General features: G+C 44.8%; 1 protein-coding gene across 4 annotated transcripts in view; it reads left to right on the forward strand.

Annotated features, from left to right (window-relative positions):
* MAP4K3 (mitogen-activated protein kinase kinase kinase kinase 3) overlaps positions 1–24342 on the forward strand; it is a 144610-nt gene that overhangs the window by 84629 nt on the left and 35639 nt on the right. For all 4 annotated transcript variants that reach the window (XM_067532920.1, XM_067532921.1, XM_067532922.1 and 1 more), the window contains 5 exons: positions 1806–1890; positions 3187–3266; positions 15320–15380; positions 15466–15583; positions 19948–20006. In XM_067532920.1, the coding sequence (XP_067389021.1) occupies positions 1806–1890; positions 3187–3266; positions 15320–15380; positions 15466–15583; positions 19948–20006 (403 nt within the window). The remainder of the gene's footprint in view (positions 1–1805; positions 1891–3186; positions 3267–15319; positions 15381–15465; positions 15584–19947; positions 20007–24342) is intronic.

Consider the following 24342-nt stretch of genomic DNA (forward strand, 5'->3'; position numbering starts at 1 on the left):
CTGGGGTCAGGAGCAAGATGAGGAGCATGGCCAGGCACAGAGGGTTTGGGAGCAGAGTGGGACTGGGTGGTGCTCCCTCCCTGCCCCAGGTGGGGGCTGGCTCTGGTCCAACTATGCCCCCCCAATACACAGTTTGGGGACCACTGTCTTACATGCTTTAGAAATTGGAGGAGTCTAGGTTGCTATCAGTATCTTAGAATTTAGGGCCATAAAATAGCTTTGAGAACCTTCCTGCTATCCAGCAAAGGAAAGGTGGAACATGTTCTCACAAACAACACTTCAGCAACGTTCTGTCTAAACAGGCAAGGTGATGTTCTTGCTCCTCTCCTGGATGAGGAAGGAGTCTGTCTCTTTATTTTGTGCTGCAGTGGCATAGTTAAGATTGCATAACAGTTTTGGCTGTGAACCCTATTTTCAATTGCCTATTTTCTGAAATTTCCATTGTTCGGGTTCAAAATTTACTGGCTTGGTTTTAACTGTAATAAACAATGAAGAAAACACTTTTCCTATTATAAATATTTGCATCTCAAAAAACTAGCACTGAAGTTGTTGAAGGTAGAAAATTGCTATTTGTCAGGGGGATAATTCTCAGGAAGGAGAAGTTGTAGTACACATGCATGCTGGTATAATTTTCATGAGTATTTAAGTCCTCAGTGGGTACAGTGGTGAATATTTACTAGTTATTTACTGCATCCTGGAATTACTGTAGATTGAATGAAGATGGGCTGGTTGGTTACTTAATAGTGTTGACTCACTGCGGTTTTGTAGGATTTTTTTTAAATTAAAAGAAATAAGAAGATTGGAGGGATTGGAAAACTCAATTAAATTGTTTTCCCATTTAATCCAAAACTGTTCCATAACCAAGAAAGTAAGAAATGAATAGGCAAAGCCATTAAGTAATTTTACTTTACATCTCCAATTTAATTGAATCCCATCAGGTCAGTACTATTCCAGGCTCTATTCCAAAGGAATTATCTGTTTCCTCTAACCTCTGTGCTCTTGCTGAGCAAGAGAGGATGAACTGCCACCATATGGTTGTGGGAATAGAAAGGAGGAACCCCTGGTTTCTGTTTTTCCTATAGCTGCTACTGCTTGCTAGGAATTGAGACATGATGTTATCAAAGGCTTTTTGACACACCTATACTCCTGTAGCTTCCAGTGCTGCTTTCAACTGCAGGGGATGGAGGAGAGAGCATATTATGCTATGGAAACCTCTCATTCTATGGTAAAACTCAGTTTATAAAGATTTGTTTGTGGACACAAAGCTTCATTCTAAAAGGATTTCCACTTTGTGAAGACTTAAATATTGCAAGCAAATGCATTTTAAAACAAAAATTTAACCTCAGTTTCCTTGCTGCTTAGATACCAGGATGGAGTTTACGCAACAACTGATGACATTTCAAATTTGTAAAATATTTCAGAAATAAGACTGTGAGCTTTTGGGATTACTGCGATTTTTATTATACTCCCATATTTCATGTAGAGCCTTTTTCAGTTTCCTCTGATTATGCAATGAGTAGACACTGTTATAATCAGTTACTTCTTATTCAGAAAGTTAGAAGAGGCAAAGAAACTGACTGCCTTTAATTAAAAAAAATAAAAGCTTCCATTTCTCTTGAATGTTTTATGTGGATGAAATCACTTCCGTGGAAAAAATTAAATAAACTGGTCCCTAACTTTTTTACCTATTCAATAATGCAAAAACTGTGCCATTTGAAATACATAATTAGAAATTTTCCTAATTTACCAGTTGATGTAAAGTATGAAATTCACTGTTCTAAATGGCTTATATTTTATTTTTACAGATGGGTGCTTGCTTTTCAAAGGTTTTCAATGGGTGCCCGTTAAAAATCCATTGTGCAACATCATGGATTAATCCAGATACAAGAGGTAGTAAATTATGTATTTTCATACCATTTATTCTCTCCTGAAGGTTTTAAGAACATAATCTATTCAGATTAGCTATCAAGAGAATTTTTTGTGTCATTTGTGTTTATAGGAATTTTCTATTTATTGGATTGCTCATGCTTAAACACAAATCAACCATTGATTTAAAAAAAAAGTAAATTTCCTTTACTTTTAAGGTATGTGATGTAGATTGCAAAATTTTAGTTACATAAAATAAATGACAATACAGATGAAAGTGAGGTACATGTATTCTTTTGGTTGAGGTGTAAAACACACTACTTCTGGGAATCAAAAGTTCCAGGATAGGAGGTGATGCTGTTACCTCTATTGTCTTGGCCAATCAGTCATGTCCTGACTTCCTCAGTTCCCCCTGCAGTTTCATTGGATATATTATTGTTCAATTAACTTCTCAAATCTGTTGTGGACAGTGAGAGAAGCTGCCACTGTTCTCATCATCATAAGTAAATATATTTCAGTGTGGGATGAAATGATCTATGCTTGGAGGTCAGACTATAGGGAGTGGGGAACTGGTGATACTGGGCTCAAATTTTGCCTGAAATTCCAGCCTTTGCCTTAAGCTGCTACTACTAAAATGATCAGCAACAAAATACATTTCAGAAAAGTAAGCGATCAAAACCAGTCTTTGGAATTGACACCTCATTAAGATGAGACAGTTCCAACTTCTCAGCAAACAATGATTTTAACTCTGTCTTGTTTGCAAACTCAGAAGGAGAATGCTGTAGCATTCAACATTCCAAAGGTTGCCTTTGTAACCATGAGGGATGGATGTGGAATTATCTTAAATTCTGCAGAAACTGATGAAGCCCTCAAAGAAGAGCTGGTATAACATGCCAGTCAGTACTATCATTGATAAAAACCCTATGAAGCGGTTACGGGTCCCTCAGAAAACCTTATAGAACTATTAAGTAATGCATATTAATGTGATTTAAGTTTAATCTTTATAGCAGGAAATTACCAAAATTATATTGTTCATATAGGTTCTTCCAACAGTAGTTTTTATGGCCAATATTTTGAATTAAAATAAGAGGAATTAAAATAAAAGCCTCTTGGCTTTTTAATTTTTTTTAAATTTAAATTGCTGCTGCTTCCTACTATTTCCTGATCTAAAGAAAATTAAACAAAGTAGATTGCTTGCTTTTGATGTATGCTTGCTTCAGTTACTCATAGTGAAACATTGTTTTGCTAAACCATCTCCATATTCATATAATTTTCACTTTCCATAACTCTGGATTTGTTAATTCTAATTTCTCTCTACAGATCAGTACTTGATATTTGGTGCAGAGGAAGGTATCTACACCCTGAATCTCAATGAACTTCATGAAACATCAATGGAACAGGTATGTTTGTTTTGAATTTTTGAAAATGAAGTCCTTGTCATTTTTCAGCTGCGTAACATAAAATATCTTCTTTGCTTTACTGCATCTATATATGCTGCAGCTGCACTTAAGGTTACTTAAATATTTCAGTTCTAACTTTCAGTTACTTATATCCTTGTCAGACTTTCACCTTTCAGGCTGATGTTTTTCCAGGCGTGATCTTTGGCTGAGGGTGAAATTCTTTGAAGTTTTGAGCAAGAAATGCAACCATTTTTGAGTACAAAGGCAGATGATAAAATAAATCTTGGAAATAGTCCCTGGATGGTGCCTCTCTGACTTATGAGATATTCACAAATGTACTTTGTTACTGAGGCCTGATCTGCACTGCCGCTGGTGGTCGCTGGTAGTCGATGGGAGCTACACAAGCTATCTCCTGTCGACGTACTTACATTACCATACTGCGGCATCTTCACAGCACTGCGTTGATGGGAGACACCCTCCTGTCAATGCAGCCTTACTCCTTTTGGGGAGGTGGATTACCAGCGTCGACTGGAGAGTGTTATTCAAATAACAAATATCACAGGATCTTTTTCAGGGGATAAGGCAACAAGCCACATTTATTGTGAATACAGAAATTTGGTAAATAGTATCAATTAAAAAAAAATCAACACTGTACTTAGTGAAATAGTATCAATAATGTAAATACTAGGAAAACAGTATCAACATTGTATCAATACTACAATTACAGAGATTTTTGTTAATAAAATATACTTCGTTGACACATGTTTCAATTGGTATTTTCATTCACACTCACACACACTGACAGGCATACACAGACAAGGAGACAGACAAACATACACAGGGGTCTCACAGATGTTATAGTTACCCGCCTCTTGGTGCTCGTGGTAGTCACTGGCCAGGTGACTATAGCACGAGGGTGAGGAGCAAGGTTCTGCCAATGCACATAGGTACTCGTGGATGCTGTGGTGATGTAGACCCGAACTTCCAGCCTTCATCTTTCTGTCCCATTTTATAGGGAAAAGACCCCATGTAAGTCTATGGATTTTTGCTCTGTCATGCTGCATCTGCATTTGGTGTGATCTTTAATCACCCACATTGTTGCAAGCCTGATCAGATTTTGTTCTTTGAAGTGGGCTGACTCCAAAGTTATCAGGGTGGGCTCCTCTTTGGCCAGTTGAGTGGTAAAAGTTATTATCTTCGCTCCTTTCTTCCTCCCTCAAACGTTTTCGGTCAGGCTGGTGTTTTCTTCGTCTATTTCAACATCCCTTACTCAGACCAATTGTTCAATCACTCTCCCTGTCTACACCCACCTCAATTGCTCAGCCGTTCACACTTCAATCACTCAGTGCCTACTCCTAGCTGAAGAATTCACACATTATTTTTAAAGCAAACATTATTTCATTTTTGCCAGTGTCTTTCACAATTAGGTAGGTATATTACATTTCACAGTGTGGCTTCTTATACTTAAAATAGGGTTTTTACAAATATATTGAAAGTGGGTAAAATTACCAGATAAAATGGTCAGTGGAGTGGTTTTACAAACAATCTTAAAACAAATAGAACTATAGAAAGTAAAGACAGGCTTGAATTATTATGCAGTAAATGGATATTTTAAAAAGGCTGAAGTGAACATTTCAAATGGTAGAATAATAAAAGTCAGTTGAGGTTTTAACTTTTGATTAAAGTTACAATGTGTCAGGCTGAAGTACCTCTTGTTAGAAAGGGAGGCTGGTGTTTGTGGCTCTGTTCTTTCATGTATTTCATGAAAACAGGATTGGGCCAACAAGAGCCCATCCGGAATTGACTGAGTGGGTGTCCATGACCCCCTGCATCGATCGCTGCGGAGCTGAAAGTGAAAACATACCCCAAGGAAAAAAATATTGTTCATTTTAAAAATAAGCTCCACATTCTTTTGGCAATGAGCATAACAAACTTGCTTTAGCCTATATGGCATTTGAAGACTCCTATGGAATGAAGCAGAGTTAAGCAGGAGTTCTGCCTTATACTATGTTCTGTCAATGTGCACACTGAGCGAGGCAAGGCCTCTTTTAGTGCATCTCAATGAATCCTGCTGTTCAGCAAATAATTTAATAATATGGAAGTTCCTTGACAGTTTTTTTTAAATACATAGGAAGTTCCTTCTGAAAATATATATTAAGAGTGTTATGATTACAAAATGAAGCCCTCAAAAATGAGGAAATACCAAGGTCTTAAATTGGCCTGATGGTCTCAAAGAGCAGCTAATTGTCAGGAATCACCCATGATAAGGCCCAACTCTCTACCTCCAAGTCAGAAATTCCTGTCTTCTCAGGAACTCTCAATCAGTTCTCTTTTTGTGGACACCAGTAGTAGCCTTTTCCTGTACACTCTTTCCCTTAGGTCTTTGAGGGGAGATAGGAAAAACTTTCTTCCCTGCTATCTCCTCAGTACAGCATGGAGTGCGTCTGCATAGGTAGCTGTGCAGCTAGCACCAAACTGGAAGAGACTGGGAACTTGCCAGGACAAACTAGCCACTGATGGCACTTAATGCTTATTCATTCACCTAACAGGGTGTAGACCCCAAAGGATGCCACTAGTGTGGTATTCCCTGTCTGCCAAAACATATGAAAAGCAGTTACTTAAAGAAATGGCAATGAGAATAAATATAATGAACATGAATTCACACACTTATTCACATGTATCCTTATTTTCTCTATCTCACTACCATGTTCCATAGTACATAGCCTAATGTTTCTTTTAAGAAACTCAGTGATTTCGTAAGCACTTTAATATGAGGTGGTATGAGATTCAAGTTAAAATTGTCAGTGATGTGGAGCCTCAATGAACTGGCGACCTGGAGTTCCTTCATCTGTAAGTTATATCACTGGGTTTCTATACTAATTTGGTCTAACACTCAAGGCCAAGCAGAGTCACAATGAAGAATATACTTACACAATTATAGAAAATTAATAAAACTCCTTGTGAACTGAGCTAAAGTAAAGCTGATCTTTCATTTTCCATACTGACTGGAAATTTGAGGCAAAAGACGAAGAAAAGCTAACATCTCTGGTTACACTTCACCATTACTGCAATGGACAAAGCAGAGATCAGAAATACATAACTTTCCAGGAGCTGATACATGGCTTTATTCTCTCTTCGAGTGATTGCTCATATCCATTCCATTATAGGTGTGTGCGCGCCTCGTGCACAGATTCCCGGAACTTTTTTCCCCTCAGCGAGCCCCATAGGGTCAGCTCAGGTGCCCCCTGGAGTACCGCGCTCATGCCGTGGTACATAGGGCACCACCGACCCTGCGGGCCCTGAGTTCCTTCTTTCCACCTGTGACGGTTGCTGGAACGCTTGCCTCTTGCTGTTGCAAGTAGCACTCCTTTAACATTTAGCAGTTCATTGTTCGAGTTGAAGTAGTGTTAATTGTAGTGATAGTAAGTAGATAGTTGCCCTTAGGGGCTTGAGGTTGAGCCATGCCTGGCTCCACTGGCTTTAAAGCCTGCATGTTATGCACTAAGGCTTTCCCCGTGAGTGACCCTCATGATTGCTGCCTCTGATGCCTCGGAGAGCAGCGTAGGAAGGACAGATGTAAGAGCTGTAAGGCCTTCAAGCCCCGGACCCAGAAAGAACGGGACTCCCAGCTGAAGGCGATACTGATGGAGTCCACACTCTTCCCGGACTCCGAACCATCCCGATCTCCAGTGGCACCGAGCGTCTCCTCGGTGCGGAGCACTCCGCTGGCACCGGCACCGAAGTCCTCGGTGCCGAAGAAGAAGAAGCGGCCTGAGGCCGCACGCATGGACTCCCCCCTGCGACCGGTAAAGCAGGGGGTCACCCAGGAGATGCCCCAGCCACGTGCCGTGGAGAGTACTCCAGCACCGGCATCTCCTCGCAGAGAGCCTCCCCTGACTCCTGGGGGTGGGGGAGCGTCTCTGCAAGGGCCGTTGACACTGGAGGCGTTCGCGGCGGCACGCACCCTCGTGGGCATGCCCATGCCTCCGTCCCCCCCTCGGCCGAGGGTGCAGGGACAGGTGTCTCGGGGTAAACCCGCGCTGGGTGCCCCTGGTGGGTGGAGGAGACAGGAGTTGAGGTCTCCCCCCAGACGGTCAAGGAGGGTAGAGAGTGCGGGCTCCCCTCTTAGCTCCGACTCGTCGAGCTCCTCGACACCGGGGCACCAAGGGTGGTGGAGAGGTACACGTGCGAGGTGACGCCACTCCAGTTCCGCCTCACGCAGGGGTCGCAGCTCCAGCTCTCGTACCCCGGTACAGAGCCCGGCCCGGCACCGATCTCCAGCCCCGGTGCGCAGTCCAACGCGTGGACGGTGCCGGTTGAGATCCCTGGAGGTAGTCCACACCCTCGTCAGGCACCGGCAGCCTCGGCACCACAGAGCCGATCACGCTCGCAGTCGGCACCGCGGCGACATAGACGGCACCGCTCCCAGTCCCGAGGTGGGAAGCGTCGCCGCAAGAGCTCGAGGAGGAGGAGACGAGCATCATCTAGCTCCTCCAGCAGCTTGTCCCCCTGACGGCACCGCAGGCATAGGCACCGGCGGTCACTCTCTTCATCCTCATCGCGGGGCCGTTCACCACCCAAGAGCCGCAAATGTAGATCCAGCGGCTGTGGGTCCTGGGGCCACCACCCTGAGGCAACCCAGCAGACACCCATGCCTGTTCCGGCGTGGGCCCAAGGCCCTTGGCAGTGGCCGTACTGGGGGCCCTGGGGTACCCAGGTGGGCCAGGGTACCACCTCTGTCCACTCCTCAGTGGCCCAGCCAGTGCCCCCCCCCTCCTGAGTCAACCGGAACAGGACCACCCCTCTGATGAGGGTTTGGACCCAGAGGAGGGTCCCTCCACAGGGCCCCTTCTGCAGTCATCCTCCTTGTCCCCGGACGATGCGGCGGCCCGGGACCACAGGGCTCTCCTTTATGACTTCAAGGCTCATCAGGACCTTCTTAGAAGGGTGGCGAGCAACCTCAATCTGGAGCTCAAAGAAATGTCTGAGGAGGAGGACCCCTCTTTGGGGTGTCTGGGTCGGCAGGGCCATCAATAGCCACCCTACCAGTGCATGACAGGGTCATGAAGTTGGCTAAGGCCCCGTGGCAGACCCCGTCCTTGGTGGCCCCCACCTCCAAGGGCGCCGAGTGGAAGTACTATGTTCCCAAGGAGGGTTTTGACTTTTTATATACCCACCCTGCCCCGGGGACTTTGGTGGTCGATGCCGCTAACCAGTGGGATCGGCAGGGCGGCCAGGGCAACACCCCTAAAGACAAAGAGAGTAAAAAACTGGACCTCTTTGGCTGCAAGATGTATTCTACTGCGGCCCTGCAGCTGAGGATCGCAAACCACCAGGCGCTCCTCGGGAGGTATAACCTCAACTTGTGGTCCTCGCTGCAGAGGTTTGCTCCGGTGTTGCCCCCAGACCAAGCAGCGGATTTCGCCACTGTCACCCAAGAGGGCGCTGCGGTGGCGGCAACTGCCTTACAGACTGCCAGTGATGCGGTGGACTCCGCCATCAGGGCCATGGCTACGGCCATCGTCATGTGACGCTGCTCCTGGCTCCAGGCATCGGGGCTATCCCAGGAGGTCCAGCAAGCCATCCAAGACTTACCGTTTGATGGCGCTGGCCTCTTTTCTGATAAAACGGATGGAAAGCTCTATGCCCTAAAGGACTCCCGGGCTACACTGAGGTCCCTAGGGCTTTATACCCCGCAGGCCTCGAGGCGTCAGTCTCGGCCTCAGGCCCAGAGGCAGCCTCAGCCCCCTCCTAGGCTGCCCCTCAGACCCGCCCAACCCAGGAGAGGTCAGGACCAGGACCGGGCGCCCAATTGCCGCGACCACAAAGGGTCCTCAGCAGGATCCCAGCAAGGGCCAGAGTAACAATAAACGTCAATTTTGACGGGGTGCACGAGGGTGGCACTTCTCATTTCCCCCTGGATCTCTTCCAGCCTTTTGCCCATAGGCTCCATCCACACTATGCTGAGTGGGAAGCTGTCACTAGGGACCGTAGGGTCCTCGGGATAGTTCTGCGGGGCTATGCCCTGCAGCTTACAGCCTTCCCCCCGGACTCTCCCCCTACCCCATCCCTCTTCAGGGACCCCTCTCACGAGCAACTCCTCACACAGGAGGTCAACTCCCTCCTCCTGCTTGGAGCTGTGGAAGAGGTTCCTCCACAGGAAAGGGGAAGGGGATTTTACTCACGGTACTTCCTAATCCCCAAGGCCAAAGGGGGCCTGAGGCCGATACTAGACCTCCATCTGAACAAATTCATCAGATTCCTCAGGTTCTGCATGGTGTCTCTAGCCTCCATCATTCCTACCCTAGATCCAGGGGACTGGTATGCTGCCCTCAATTTAAAGGATGCATATTTTCATATTTCTATCCTCCCCGATCACAGAAGGTTCTTCAGGTTCATGGTAGCTGGCTGCCACTACCAGTTCTTGGTCCTGCCTCTCATCAGCCCCCAGGGTATTTACAAAGTGTATGGCAGTGGTGGCGGCCCACCTGCGCCGCAGGGGGGGTCCAGATCTTCCCGTACCTGGACGACTGGCTGATCTAGGGCAGGTCCAGGGCTCATGTGAGGAACAGCCTAGCACTCACCTGTGTGATGTGCACCAGACTGGTGCTGCTCATCAACGAGCAGAAGTCCACGCTCACCCTGGTGCAGCGCATAGAATTCATAGGGGCCACCCTGGATGCCACCCAGGCCAGAGCCTTTCTCCCACGGCCTCGATTCGAGACGATGGCCACCATAATCACCGATCTACACAGGTCCCCCACGACAACAGCCAAGCACTGCCTCCAGCTGTTGGGACATATGGCGGCATGTATGTATGTGGTGAGGCTGGCTCACCTCACTAAGGCCTCTCCAAGGGTGGTTGGCCTCGGTATATGTACTAGCGAGGCATTCGCTGAACAGGGTGGTAACTGTCCCCGCCCTGGTACTGTCCTCCCTGGATTGGTGGAGGGAACTGGGGGAAGTTCTGAGGGGCGTTCCCTTCAGAGACTTGGCTCCATCAGTAACTCTGATTACGGACGCCTCAGATGTGGGATGGGGGGCCCACATGAGCAGCGACCTGAGCACCCAGGGGCTCTGGTCGACAGACGAGAGGTGTCTTCACATCAACATCAGGGAGCTCAGAGCAGTCCGCTTGGCCTGCAGGGTCTTCCTCAGATTCCTGAAGGGCAGAATGGTTCAGGTCCTCATGGACAATACAGCAGCAATGTTCTACATGAACAGGCAGGGGGGGTCGCGCTCCTCGGCTTTGTGCCAGGAGGCCATCCGTCTTTGGGACTTAGCAGTGAGGCACGACTTTCATATATCAGCCTCTCACCTCCCGGGGATCAGGAACAACGAGGCGGATCGCCTCAGCAGGTCGTTCTTACCCCGCCATGACTGGTCACTGCACCCGGAGGTGGTGACTTCAATCTTCCAGAAGTGGGGGGTTCCCCAACTGGACCTGTTTGCGTTGTCCTGGAACAGGAAGTGCCCGAGGTTCTGCTCGCTCCAGGGTCGTGAGCCAGGCTCCCTCTCCGGCGCGTTCCTTCTAGACTGGATGGGGAACTTCATGTATGCATTCCCCCCCGTTCCGCTCCTGCCCCAAGTCCTCTTGAAAATCAAAAGAGACAGAGCGGACATCATACTGAATGCACCTTCATGGCCGAGGCAGCACTGGTACAGCATGCTGCTCAACCTGTCTATCGACACGCCGCTCCCGAGGCGCTACGACCTGCTCTTACAGGCCCAGGGTCGCCTGCTGCACCCGGACCTGGACTCCCTCCATCTGACGGCATGGAGACTCTGTGGCTGACGGAGGGAGAGAGAGCCTGCTCCATACAGGTCCAGCAGGTTCTGCTGGGCAGCTGGAAACCTTCCATTCAGGTGGTGTACCGGGCCAAGTGGAAGCGGTTTACCTGTTGGGTGGAGTCCCGGGGCATCCCACCGAGCAGTTCGCCCATACAGATGATTTTGGAATATCTGCTCCATCTAAAGCTCCAGGGTCTAGCACTGGCCTCCCTGAAGGTGCACCTGGCGGCTGTTTCGGCCTTCCACCAGCCAATGGAAGGACGATCCCTGTTCTCCCACCCCATGTCAGTCAGGTTCCTCAAGGGGGTGGAGAGGCTGTACCCGCAGGTCCGTGACCCGGTGCCTCCCTGGGATTTGAACCTGGTCCTCACCATGTTGACAGGACCCCCCTTCGAGCCCTTGGCTACATTGCCCATTGCTCGTCCTCTCTTGGAACGTAGCCTTCCTGGTGGCCATTACATCGGCTAGGAGGGTCTCGGAATTAAAAGCTTTGACCTCGGAGCCCCCTTACACGGTCTTCTACAAAGATAAGGTCAAACTGAGACCCCACCCGGTTTTCCAGCCTAAGGTGGTGTCTCAGTTTCATTATAACCAGGATATCTTCCTCCCTGTGTTCCTTCTTAAACCACACGGTTCCGAGGAGGAGCGGAGATGGCACTCCCTGGATGTCAGACGAGCCCTGGCCTACTACATTGAGCGGACCAGGCCATTCCGGAAGTCAACACAGCTGTTCGTGGCAGTGGTGGACCAGATGAAAGGCTCACCTGTCTCCACCCAGTGCATCTCCACCTGGATCACCGCCTGTATCAGGACGTGCTACGAGCAGGTGAAGGTGCCGCTACCAGGAGCTGTGACAGCGCACTCAACCAGAGCCCAGGCCTCATCCGCGGCCTTCCTGGAGAGGGTGCCCCTGCAGGACATCTGCAGAGCAACGACCTGGTCGTCGGTCCACACCTTCACGTCCCACTACGCCATCGTACAACAGGCGAGAGAGGACGCAGGCTTCGGCAGAGCTGTGCTGGCAAGGGTGGCTCAACGCTGACTCCTACCCACCTCCAAGGTATGGCTATTTAATCACCTATAATGGAATGGATATGAGCAATCACTCAAAGAGAGAAAACAGGGTTACTTACCAGTAACTGTTGTTCTTCGAGATGTGTTGCTCATATCCATTCCAAACCCACCCTCCGTCCCCACTGTCCGAGTCGGCAGAAAGAAGGGACTGTGGGCCCGCAGGGTCGGCGGTGCCCTATGTACTGCGGCACTCCAGAGGGCACCTGAGCCGACCCTACGGGGCTTGCTAAGGGGAAAAAAGTTCCAGGAATCTGTGCACAGGGTGCGCACACACCTATAATGGAATGGATATGAGCAACACATCTCGAAGAACAACAGTTACTGGTAAGTAACCCTGTTTTTCAAATTCCCTGAGAAGAATTTGTCAACTCCTTCAGGGTAATGTCTTTACATCGATCACCATTGCTCCAGAAACATTAGAGGGGGTCTCTGATAAAATACTTTCAATATCTCCAGATGAGGCATTAGGCCTGTTTCTCTGTATAGTCAAATTAATTTGACTCTACTGAAAATGAATCTCATGTTTTGGAACCAGAGGGATGTAAAGGGCCTGTATCGGGGATTTTGGAAGGTGTCGTAAGGTATGCCTGCCTGTAGCACCCCCTTCTAGCCAAGCATTGTGCTGCAGGTGGTCCTTGCCTTAATATCCCATGTCACAGGTTTTGTCTCTCTCAGAGATTCACACAACTCAGCCCTTCAGCAAGGTCACTCTTGGGATTCAATCCCCTTCTAGGCCAACAAAAGTTCAAACAAACAAAAAGCACTTTGATCCCACTTGGGCTCCTCTACACCCTGCCTTCTGGGCTCCCCTTAAGTCTCTCCACCCTGGGGTAGAGTGCTGCTCAGGCTGCTTCTTTAGAGTTCCTCTCACAGGTTCAGCCCCTCTGGGCTATTGTTGTCTTTCTCTGCTCTGGCATAGAGGGCTGATTCCCTTGCTACTTCCCTGGAGTCCTCCACACTCTACTTCAGGGCCTTCCATAGGGGCCCAGCTTGTTCTCTGTGGTTCCTTCCTCCATCTCCCTAACTGAATGTAAAAGTGAGAATCAGCTTCGAGTCAACATTCAGTTCACAGAAAGCAGAATGAATCACTAGAACTCTTCACAATATATAACTTCCTAAACAACACCCTTTTATGAGGCTCAGGTGATTATCAGGCTGTCACTTGATCTCATTTAGTCCTGTCCCTTTAGGCTGGGAGGCAGTTAATTATGGCATAGATCCATCTGTTCTATGGCCACATGTGACAGTGCTTTCTAGTGGTGACTCTTTTGACACATTCAGAATCTTGAAAGGAGTGAAGCAAGTATGCGTACTTGCTCCAGTGCTGTTCAATCTGTTCTTTGCCTGAGTCCTCAGCCATGCCACAAGGGACTTGGATCAGGGGATATACATCTGCTACTGACTCGATGGCTCCCTCTTTGATCTTTGAAGACTCAGTGCTAAGACCAAGACTCTGGAGAGACATCTTGTTGAGGGACTTTTTGCAGATGACTGTGCCTTGATGACATATAGACATGACTACCTTCAGGTCATTGTTGACAGGTTTTCTGAAGCATCCCAACTCTTTGGTTTCACCATCAGTCTAGGTAAGACAGAACTCTTGTTCCAACCAGTACCTCATTCCAATGCCCCAGCACCAGCCATCTTTATCCAAGGCATACAGTGGAAAGGTGGATCAGTTCAAGTATTTGGGCAGACCCATCTCGAGTGACTGTTCCCTAGATAAGGAAATTGCCTCCAGAATCAGTAACGCTAGCCAGGGCCTTGGCCGACTTCAAATGAGTCCTTAATCAACACAACATTCGTGTCTCCACCAAATTGAAGATTCACAGTGCAGTGGTTCTAACATCTCTCCTGTATGGATCTGAGACTAGGACTCTTTATAGATGACACATTAAACATCTTGAGGAATTTCACATGCACTCCCCCTGTTTAATAACGAGCATTCGTTGGCAAGACAGAGTGACCGATGTTAAGGTGCTTGACAGAACAAACACAACTAACATTGAGGAAATGCTATTGAGAGCACAACTTAGGTGGACTGGACATGTCATCAGAATGGAAGACCACCATCTCCTAAAACAGATTTTGTATGGGGAGCTGAGGCAGGGAAAAAGAAAGAAGGGTAGTCCGTATAAGCGCTTCAAAGATAACCTGAAGAGTAGTCTTCATTGGACTGGCATCAATCTCCAAGAACTCGAGCAAGTGGCTCAGAGCAAAACTCACTGGCAATCTCTGACAAGATCAGCATGTAATAAGTTTGAGCAGGATCGACGAAATAGTCTCCAGGCTGCACGTGAAAGGCACCATAGAGCTGCATCATCAAGCATCACAGATATGGACTTCCCATGCCCTCAGTGTGGCTGACTCTGTGCATCAGGGTTTGGACTTCAGAGTCATATGCATAGCCATAGTTGAGAATTGCGACAATATCGTCATCGTCAGCAATGGACTACCAACAACAACAAAGAAGGGGCTGATTGAATGGGTTGACTTCCTGGCCCTTAATGGGCAGGCTACCCTGTTTGAGGTTAATAAGAGTATTTGGATCCTTAGGATCACAAAGACAGATTTTCTTTAGCTATCACAGGATTGGGGGTGTTTTTGTTTTTTTGCTAGGTCTTCCTTCTGGTATATCAGAAGTCAGTTTACTTAATTATCGAGGCAAAATGCATTACCACACAGAAGTGGAAAGTTCTTTCAACCTGAATAAATAGGTTCAAGGGATTTGGAATGTCAGTCTTAGAAGAAATGAGATATTTTACTGAAGATGCATTTACTGAATGTTATGCCATTTGGTACTCTAAACTAGTGAAGGAGTATTATATCTAAAACTGGTGTTTATTTTAAATTCAAATATAACATATGAAAAGTTTAGGTCAACCTTAACTCTTAAGTAAGTGTGAGTTATAAAGCATACTAGAAAGAAGTATGTATACACAATACAGTGTGTGTGTGAGAGTGTGTGAGTGAGTGAAATATAAAGTTTGTATGTATTATGTCTTTATCCTGTTCATTAACTCTAAAATCTTTGAAAATGTTTAACTTTTGAGACCAATTTATACTACAAAAATCATAGCAATGTTAATTGTGTTGTATTGCCAATCCAGGTAGTAACTTATAAATTAATTTACTGTACTACCCAACATTTTGTGTTGAGTAAATTTTGTGGGTTTTTTCTTTATCAGCTATTTCCCCGAAGATGTACATGGTTGTACGTAATGAACAATTGCTTATTATCAATATCTGGTAAGTCTTTCTGCTGTTTTGAATGTAAATGCCTGAGCGTTGTATTTTTTGTATTTTAAGCTTTATTCTATTATTTAATTTCCAGGTAAAGCGTCTCAGCTTTATTCCCATAATTTACCAGGACTCTTTGATTATGCAAGGCAAATGCAAAAGTTGCCTGTATCTATTCCAGCACACAAGCTCCCTGACAGAATACTCCCCAGGTAAATATACATTAATCAAATGCATTAGCAATATTCTGTAGAATATCTTGTTTCTGAAAGTCCAGGACCCTCTCCTGAATGGGGACTCCCTAATAATTTGGAGTTTTGGAGCTCATATTCTCATTTCAATGAATAACTTCTACTATCCTTAATTAGAGTTCAGGCACCTATATTCACATGAATCAACATGAGAATATACAGTCTGAAATGTAAACGCTAGTTGTACACATTTCACTTTCTTGTCAGGATAGACTGGATTTGAATCTGATCTCACAGCAGGTTTATACTGATCTAATTCCATTTACTTCACTGGACTTAAGCTATGTGTACACTGCCGGTGAAATTCGGCAGCAGTCAATGGGAGATACACAAGCTACATAGAGCAGATTGTGTATTTCCCATCAACTTCTTAACATCTACCTACTGCGGCATCCCCACTTCGCTCCACTGATGGGAAATGCCCTCCTGTCAACGCAGTATTACTCTTTTTTTGGTGGGGGTGGATTAGCAGCATCGACTTCCAGATTGATTGAGCGGGTCACCACTGCTGCTCAAATGATCCCGCAGAATCAATCCGCTGGCACCAACAATGCTGCCATGTAGCCAGAGTCCCATTCTTGAGTTACTGAGACTAGTCAGACTATTTGTTCCTTGAGAGAAATTCTGGTTGGCTCTGTTGTCAAACACACTCCAGGGTTTGGCTCAGGCATATTTATCTAATAACCAGAGGAGAGACTGAAGGCTGTTCATTAGGAGATGTTCATTTCAATCATACTCCAACCAGACACCTCCTGTTCCAGAGGAAGCCTTAGAACCATAGAACAACTAATAAAGCCAGAAACAGTAACAACCCCAACTGAAGCTCAACATAACTGTGTGTTATATTTGCTACCAATTTAGCATCTGTCTAGGAGGACAGAATTTTCATCTTACACATGTCTAGTCCCTTGCAGTGTTGGGTAGATGGGAATCTGTGTTCACCTCTACAGCTATTTTCTGGAGGCTCTGTGCTATTCCTTCTTCATTCCATCTCCAGTAGAAAGGGAGCCACATAACGAGGAGGTAATATGTGAGAAGTGGAACGTGTTGGATCTAGGTGCAACAGAACCAGTTTACTCAGAAAAAAGCAGAGGAGGAGTAAGAACCCACTTCCCTGCAGAGTGGGAGGATCAGTCAAGCAATTTGAAAGTCATGGGGAACAGAACTGGGACAAACACTTTTCATTCATTCTGCAGAAGCCTAAAATAAACCTGTCCCTATCAAACCAGAGCAGGAGGGTAGGGGAATATTCATTCAGAATGAGAACATGGGGCTCTGGCTATGGATGGACTATCTCAGGTGTGGCCATAGCAAATTCAATATGCAATCCTACCAAATATATTTTGCATGATCCTTGGTGATAAATATAAGAGATCAGAAGTAACACTATATTCGTTGCCACCCAAGCCATAAGAGACTGATTCTTAAAAATAGTCTGAATGTCAGGCTTAGTACCAGGTAACTTGCTGACTGCACCAAATCAGCTATAGCAAGCACTGTAGGACTATTCTGCATCTGGAAAGAAAATACTTGAAAATAGAAGTGTTCTGGACATGTAATTAATGTTACTAGAGTCAGAGAGAAATGGTAACAATGAGAAACCTGAGGATTCAGCTTGGAATCAACGTTCACTGCATAGAAATCAGAATGAAACATCAGAACTCTTCACAATATATAACTTTGTAAAGAACAGGCTTATCAGTGAGTCTGATTCTTAGCTACCTTGAGGTACAATGAACATACCCCTAAATGTATTTGTTACATGATACAGGAAAGGCCTCTGTGCAATCATATACAAGCATAGCTGTGTTACACTCCCCAGATACTGTGGTCTCCTTGAAACCTAAATCCGGTCTTATAAGATCTAGTTCAGCCATCTTTCAAACCATTACACTGTGTCCCCCTATTCAGTTTGTCTTTTCCTAGCTCCCATACTGTAACTTTGGCTAGGGGACTTATATATTGGAGAAACAATCAACAGAGAACCAATACTGTAAATTTCATAAAGTGAAGGTTGTTATGAAAATTACAAAAGGCATTGGGCTTGAGATGACATCTCATATCCACTCCAGAGGGCCAGGAGACTTTCTGCCCAGTCCCATCATATGCCAAGGAAAATGTTAAACAACTTGAATGTGCAAAGGGCAAGCAAAACGTTCATAAGCAAGACAGAATCATTTAGATATTCCACATTGCTCTTTGCTGCCCTTTTCCCTTTGGGTGACAAGCATCAGAAAGACACAGCAGCCAGGTGCATTACTAGATGCATATATAAAGTATGTAAATTGCAAGATAAAATCTTTCCACCAGCTCTTAAAGCACTTTCCGCAAGGGGTTCTTGGATATATGATGATGAGTGCAATATGAAAATTGATACAAACTGAAAGCAAAATTCTCTTCATTCACCAGCAGAAAAAAAAGAAAGCAAAGAAAAATTCAAAGCAGCTACATGAGCTTCAATACATAAATTTGCTTGATTTGGGACTTAGTAGATATTGCATTTGGTAGCAGACTCCTACAATCTATGAAAGTCATGGTCTCCAATCCATTTTCTGTCCTATGATCTCCACTGAAGCAGCCTTCACAAAGTCTCTAATAAACCTGTTCTTGGCACAACTTGGAACCAGTTCTCCATTCTCCTTCTCCTTGACCTGTCAGTCATCTTTGGAAGCATCAATCACACTCCTATTGATTCTTATCCTCTGTTGACTTCCTTAACTCGGTCCTCTCCTGCTTGTCCTCTCTCTCATAGTGCTCCTTCAGAGGGTCATTCTGAGGATCCACCTCATCCCTCCTCCAATTTTCTGTGGCAGTTTCTCAGAGATCCATCTTTGGTCCCCTCCTCTTCTCCTTCGACAGCTTGTCTGTGGGTAATCCCCTATGCAAACATAAATGTAACTACTATCTCTGTGAATGATTCACAGATCTATCTTCCTCCTATGGACTTGTCTCCTTCAGTTCGAACTAAAATCTTAGCTTGTCTCATATCTCATCGAGGATGCCCAGCCATCAACTTACTTTCAGCATGGTCTAAATAGAACTTCTGATTTTCCCCTTACATCCTCCCTCATCCCTATTTTCTCAAGCACTGGGCACAACACCAACATCCTGCCTGTCGCTCAAGCTCGGAATCTGGGCATTATCTTCAGTTCTGCTCTCTCTCCAGATTTTAAGGCTGTGTCTAAATTTTGCTCATTCTTTCTAAATAGCCTTTCTGCGATGTTTCCTAACCTCCACACAGCTAAAACTCTTATCCAGGCTCTCATTATCTTCTCTATTACTGTAACATAATTTTGTCTGGCTTTGATATGTGCAGTCTTCCCTCTGAATATACATACAAAATGCTGCTGAAAAGCAACATTTTCCAAGTTCGTTGCTTTGACCATGTCATCCATCTCTTTACATCCCATCCACTGGATCCCCTTTCTCCATTGCATCTAACATAAACTACTCATTTTTACCTTCAAGCCATATCATCTCTCATATTGGCCAATGACACCAGCCTCCTGCACCAACTTGTTAAATTTTCAAACAAATGCCTTTTGCACTTTCTCCCATGCTCCCTCACATTTGGGAGAAGATTTTCATAAGCATTCCCAAAGGTACCTCATTGTCCTTCATATTCCTTCTTAAAACTCTCCTTTGCTGTGATGTTTACAAAACTTGATAACAGTTAGGCAAGCTGGAGTGCCAAGACCATTGCCCATCAAGCTGACCAATATTGTCACACTGTTTCCTTGTACTCTCCCATCTGTTTGTGTCCATTTGCTGTCTCTTTTTATACTTAAGATGACCCCTGCCGCAAAAAGTTTACAACCTGATTCCTTCCTGAGTTCACTGTTAGTAAGTCAATAGACACAGAATTGCCAGATACATTTGTGAAGGAGAAAAGCTTGGTTCTGTCCCTTTGTATATTTTTCTTCTGAAAGAGTGTCTCTGGTAGTTCTGGCTCACTGTGAAATCCGGATTTTGAGAAGGAAATTATATGTAGCTATGTTGGAAGCATTCCCAAAGAGTTACTGTTTAGGAAAACCAGTTCTTGCTGTGTATTTACAACCATTTGAGTAAGACATTCTGGGGAGCATTTGTTAGTGGGTTACTCACTGTAAATCAGATTGAACTACATCTGAACTCTACTGGAGGTGACTCACCGCAATATGTATATATAAGTGCCAAATGTACTGTTTTGTGGAAGATAAATGTGTAGTAGTTCTCTTACTTTAGTTCTTTTGGGTGAATATCATTCCCATATTAAAGTCTTTATAAGAAGCAGATTGATTCAGTTTGTTTTATTGATTTAATAATTCTGTATTTATATCCTTTAGGAAGTTTGCAGTGTCTACAAAAATTCCAGAAACTAAATGGTGTCAGAAGTGTTGTGTTGGTAAGTTAAGAATGTGCAGTGAAAACATCAGTAAGAGGAATTAGTGGCTATAGTATTGATATTTGTAACGAGTCATAGCCTGCGGAGGAACAAAAGAGAGAAGGATATTTATCAGACTGTCACATTTCTCCTGTCATCAGAAAGAAGCTCTGTACATCTACAGACAGTAAACTCAACCACATTAGCCCTCACATTTCTAGGGAGTGAAAACTTCCCCTTTGTCCCCTCATAATTAATCACATTTCACTCCAAATTCAGAACAGCAGAATGCGTGTTAGATTTCTTGAGAAAGCTCAGTATCCTTAGGGGAGTGACATACAGTAATCATCAGACCATAGACCATGACTTCTAGTATTGGCCATTGTGAGCCTACCGCAGTTCATATTATTATTGCCTGATACTGTGGAGGTTCATTTTAAATTCCTTTGGGGTGCTAGAAAGATACGAGGGCAGTCTTGGTTCTCTAAATATAGTACCGTACATAAGTACTGTAAGGGTCCAGTGCACTAACCACAGAGACAACATTGCTGTATAAGAGAAATGAAAACAGTGAAAAGTTACTGTTCAGTAAAAGTTTTCCTGCTTTTTATGCACAATTTGCTGCCTGAGTTCTCAATCCAAGCTGTAGACTGTGGCGGTGGAGTGGGGTCTTCTCAAATCACTAAGTGCAGCACCTAGGTCCCTGTTATACAGAACACAGGATAAAACATTTTTATGTTCTGACATAAGCCATGACACAGTATGGTTCCATTGTACTATAGGGAAGCCTTTCAAAGGCTCAGATGGCAGGCATGTGTCCAACTCATTCAGAGTCAGTGGGAATTGGATGCCTCACAGCCATGTGTATCTTTGAAAATCTTTCAGCTATTGCTAAAACATCCTGTCATATTTGTTATCTCTTGTTTCTCTTGTCTGTCTCTTATGTCTTCTCTTTTAGACCCTAAACTCTAGGATAGGGACCGTCATTTACTGTATATTTGTACAGTGTTTATCATGAAGGGGCCTTGACCTGGTTGAGGCCTCAATACCATGTTAAATAATAATATACTGAACCACTGAAAGGCATAGTCTCTGACCTGCTAGCAGAAAAATAGTAGGAAAAAAATCAGAGTAGATATGAAACTCTATAGGTTCTTCATGACTATAAATGTAACTTTCAGACTGATACATTTTATAAGGTTTCTCTTCCAGCATTGAACAGAGAACCTGTTAGCATGCTCCACTGTCATCATATGGTTGTCATGGTAACCCTGTCATAGTTTGTCAGAAAGATGCATGCACGACATAAAAGATAGCTAGCATGTGGCTATGCTGCTTTCTGTAGCACTCAAATAATGTTATCACCACCAAATGGAGTAATAAGCATCTAAAAATTACCAGACCTTAGAGAACTTCCCATGTGGTAGGAACAGAGCTAGAGCCCATGATGGGACACAGGTGCTGCAACAGCAGCAGCGTACCCTTTGCTCGACTGGAAGCAGCACTGAACTGGCAGCCAAAAAGAGACTGAGTTCTAGTCTCATCTTTTCCACTTGCTGGTGTTAGTAATTATGTGCACTTTACAGTCTGTATGGTGGTAAATTTGCTCGGGCAGTCAAACTTTGACATGAATTTCCACAGAGCCTCACGGCTGACAGAATTGAAGGTTTTGGTCAGATCGATAAGGCCATATACAGCTCCTGGTGGTGTTCTTGACATTTTTCCTGGATTTGCCTAGCTGGGAAAATCATATTGGTGGTGCTCCATAATGGTCTGAAGCCACATTGAGGCTCTGGGAGTGCTTCTTCTGCCAGAAGGAACAGACGATGCACTAATATTCTAGCAAGAATCTTTCCAGCAATGGAGAGGAGGGCAAATGCCTCAATAGTTGCACAATCAGCCCTATTTCTCTTTTTAAAAATGGTGGTGGTGTTAGCATTGCGTAAATCATCAGGTTTTTCTTCAGTGCGCCAGTTTGAGGCACAGCAAATGTGTCGAGTGTCGTCCCGTTCCTTCTTCCCCCCCCCCCCCCCCCGCTTTATTCTTCTTCATTGGTTTAATTGCTTTGAACCTCCTCAGGTGTTGGTGGGTTGGCGAGAGTTTCCTAGACAGGTGCTGAGGGATGGAGTCGATGGTGTTGTCAGTCACAGTCGATTCTTGATTTAGAAGGTTTTGGTAGTGTTCCTTCCAGTGCTCTTTGATGGATTAATTATGTTAAAGAAGGGTACTACCACCTTCAGATTCCAGCGGTGTGAGGCTAGATGAACTTGGTCCATACAGGGTCTTTGTCTCAGAGAAAAAGCTCTGCATATCATATCTGTCATGGAATACTTGGATTTCTTTTGCTTTGTCCTCAACAATTTGGTTTTGATTTCTTGGATCCTCCTTTGAACCTCAGCTTTAAGCTGATAGAAAAAGCTCTGCTTCTGACTCGATGATGGATGGTTTTGCCAGTCGCAGAAAGAGGTCTGTGAGGTCCAAGAGGGCTGTGATCTCTGTTGTTGTTGTCAGACCAGTCCTGATGGCAGTGGGTATCAAGCCCAAAGTATTCCTCACAAGTCAAGTTTTAGAGCTTTCCATTATCTTTGATGCTTGTGTTATCATTTCCATGTTTGCATATGGTCAGTTTTCCACAAAGGTGTGCTTTGAAAATCACTTGGTGCATTGCAGATTGAAGTATTTGGATATTATATTGCTATCTGAATTATTTGGATTGCTTTCTATGTTTTGGTACAATCCTGATGGACATGACTAACCTCACCAGGCGGTGGTCAATCCAGCAATCGTTGGCTCCTCTCATGGCACGGGTGATTTGAACGTTTCTTAGATTCTGTGTTCTTACAGTGACATAGTTCAAGAGGTGCCATTGTTTTGAATGGGGTTGTTGCTAAGTTGTTTTATACTTGTTGGTTTGTCTGGAGGTTGTGTTTGTGATCACAAGGATGTGCCCTGCACATTTGCTGAGTAAAAGGATGCCGTTGGAATTGGTCTTGCTCACTCTCTTCTCCATTTTCCCAGCAGCTGTGAAAATGCTAATCCAAGACCATCTGCTACAGGCCGTTGGCATCCAATATTGGACTGCCAGCATTCTCTTCAACCTCTCTCACCTCCATGCTGTAACTAAAGTAATATTGACAACAATAACCAAACTCTAGTACGCAGATGATTGTGCTATAGTTGCACATTCAAAGGAGGATCTACAAACAGCCCTCAACTGCTTCTCAAAAGCTTACAGAAGCTTAGGGCTACTCCTGAATACCAGCAAAACAAAAGTCCTCCATCAGCCTGCTCCCAGTCAATCATCAGACCCAGCAGGGAAGATCTACATTGACAGAGAAGAACTGGAAAATATAGAACATTTTGCCTACTTTGACACCATCTGTCACAGAGGGCAAACATAGACGTTGAGACTCAGCACAGAATCTGTTGTGCCAGCCTTGCCTTTGGCAGACTGTCCCCCTGGGTGTTCAACCACCATGATATCAGAACACACACTAGAATTTTAGTTTATAAAGCAGTGGTAATGCCAACTCTCCTCTATGGCTTAGAGACTTGGCTGACCTATAGAAAACACCTGAAGAACCTAGAATGCCAGCACCAGCACTTTGTCTGGAAGATCCTCAACATAAAGTGGGAGGATTGCCATACTAATGTCAGTGTCCTCACGAAGGCCAATATCTTCAGTGTTAAGGCCCTGATTATCCAGCCCCAGCTGTGGGGGGGGACAGACACTGTGTGTGCATGCCTGATGCATGCCTACCAAAACAATTGCTGTACGCCTAACACACCAAAGGAGAAAGGAAACAGGGAGGCCAAAAAAATGCTTCAAGGGCACACTCAAGACAAATATCAAGAGTTGTGGAATTGATATCACACACTAGGAGACAGTAGCCCAAGACAAGGCTAACTGGAGAAGACTTGTAAGAGAAGGAACAACCATTTTTGAGGAAAATCATCTTGTGCTGGTTGCAGAAAAACACCAGAAAAAAAAGGACAGACAACTGTCATGCAGTAATCGTGGCTTACCCTTACCTTCCAGTACCACCTGCAACCAAATCTGCAGCTCAAGTATCGGACTCCTCACTCACCAAAGGACCCATATAAAATAAAACCCTGAAAGAGATCATCCTTGACTCGTGGGATTGCAGACCACAATTGTTCATGATTGAATAATGTGATCATGTATTTGTCTGTTATGTAATGAATTTGCAGAGTTCATGTTGTGCATGCAATTTTAAGCATTTCCTGACTTTTCAGTGCCCAGCAGTCCACCTTCTTCTCTCTTTAAATAAAGATTTTATAATTTAATAATGATAAAAGCTATAAGAAAAGCAGTTTTTAATGAAAATTATTATTA

The sequence above is a fragment of the Emydura macquarii genome, unplaced genomic scaffold (genome assembly GCF_026122565.2).
Source record: "Emydura macquarii macquarii isolate MOO-44397 ecotype Brisbane River unplaced genomic scaffold, CSIRO-AGI_Emac_v2 contig_3305, whole genome shotgun sequence".
NCBI lineage: Eukaryota > Metazoa > Chordata > Testudines > Chelidae > Emydura > Emydura macquarii.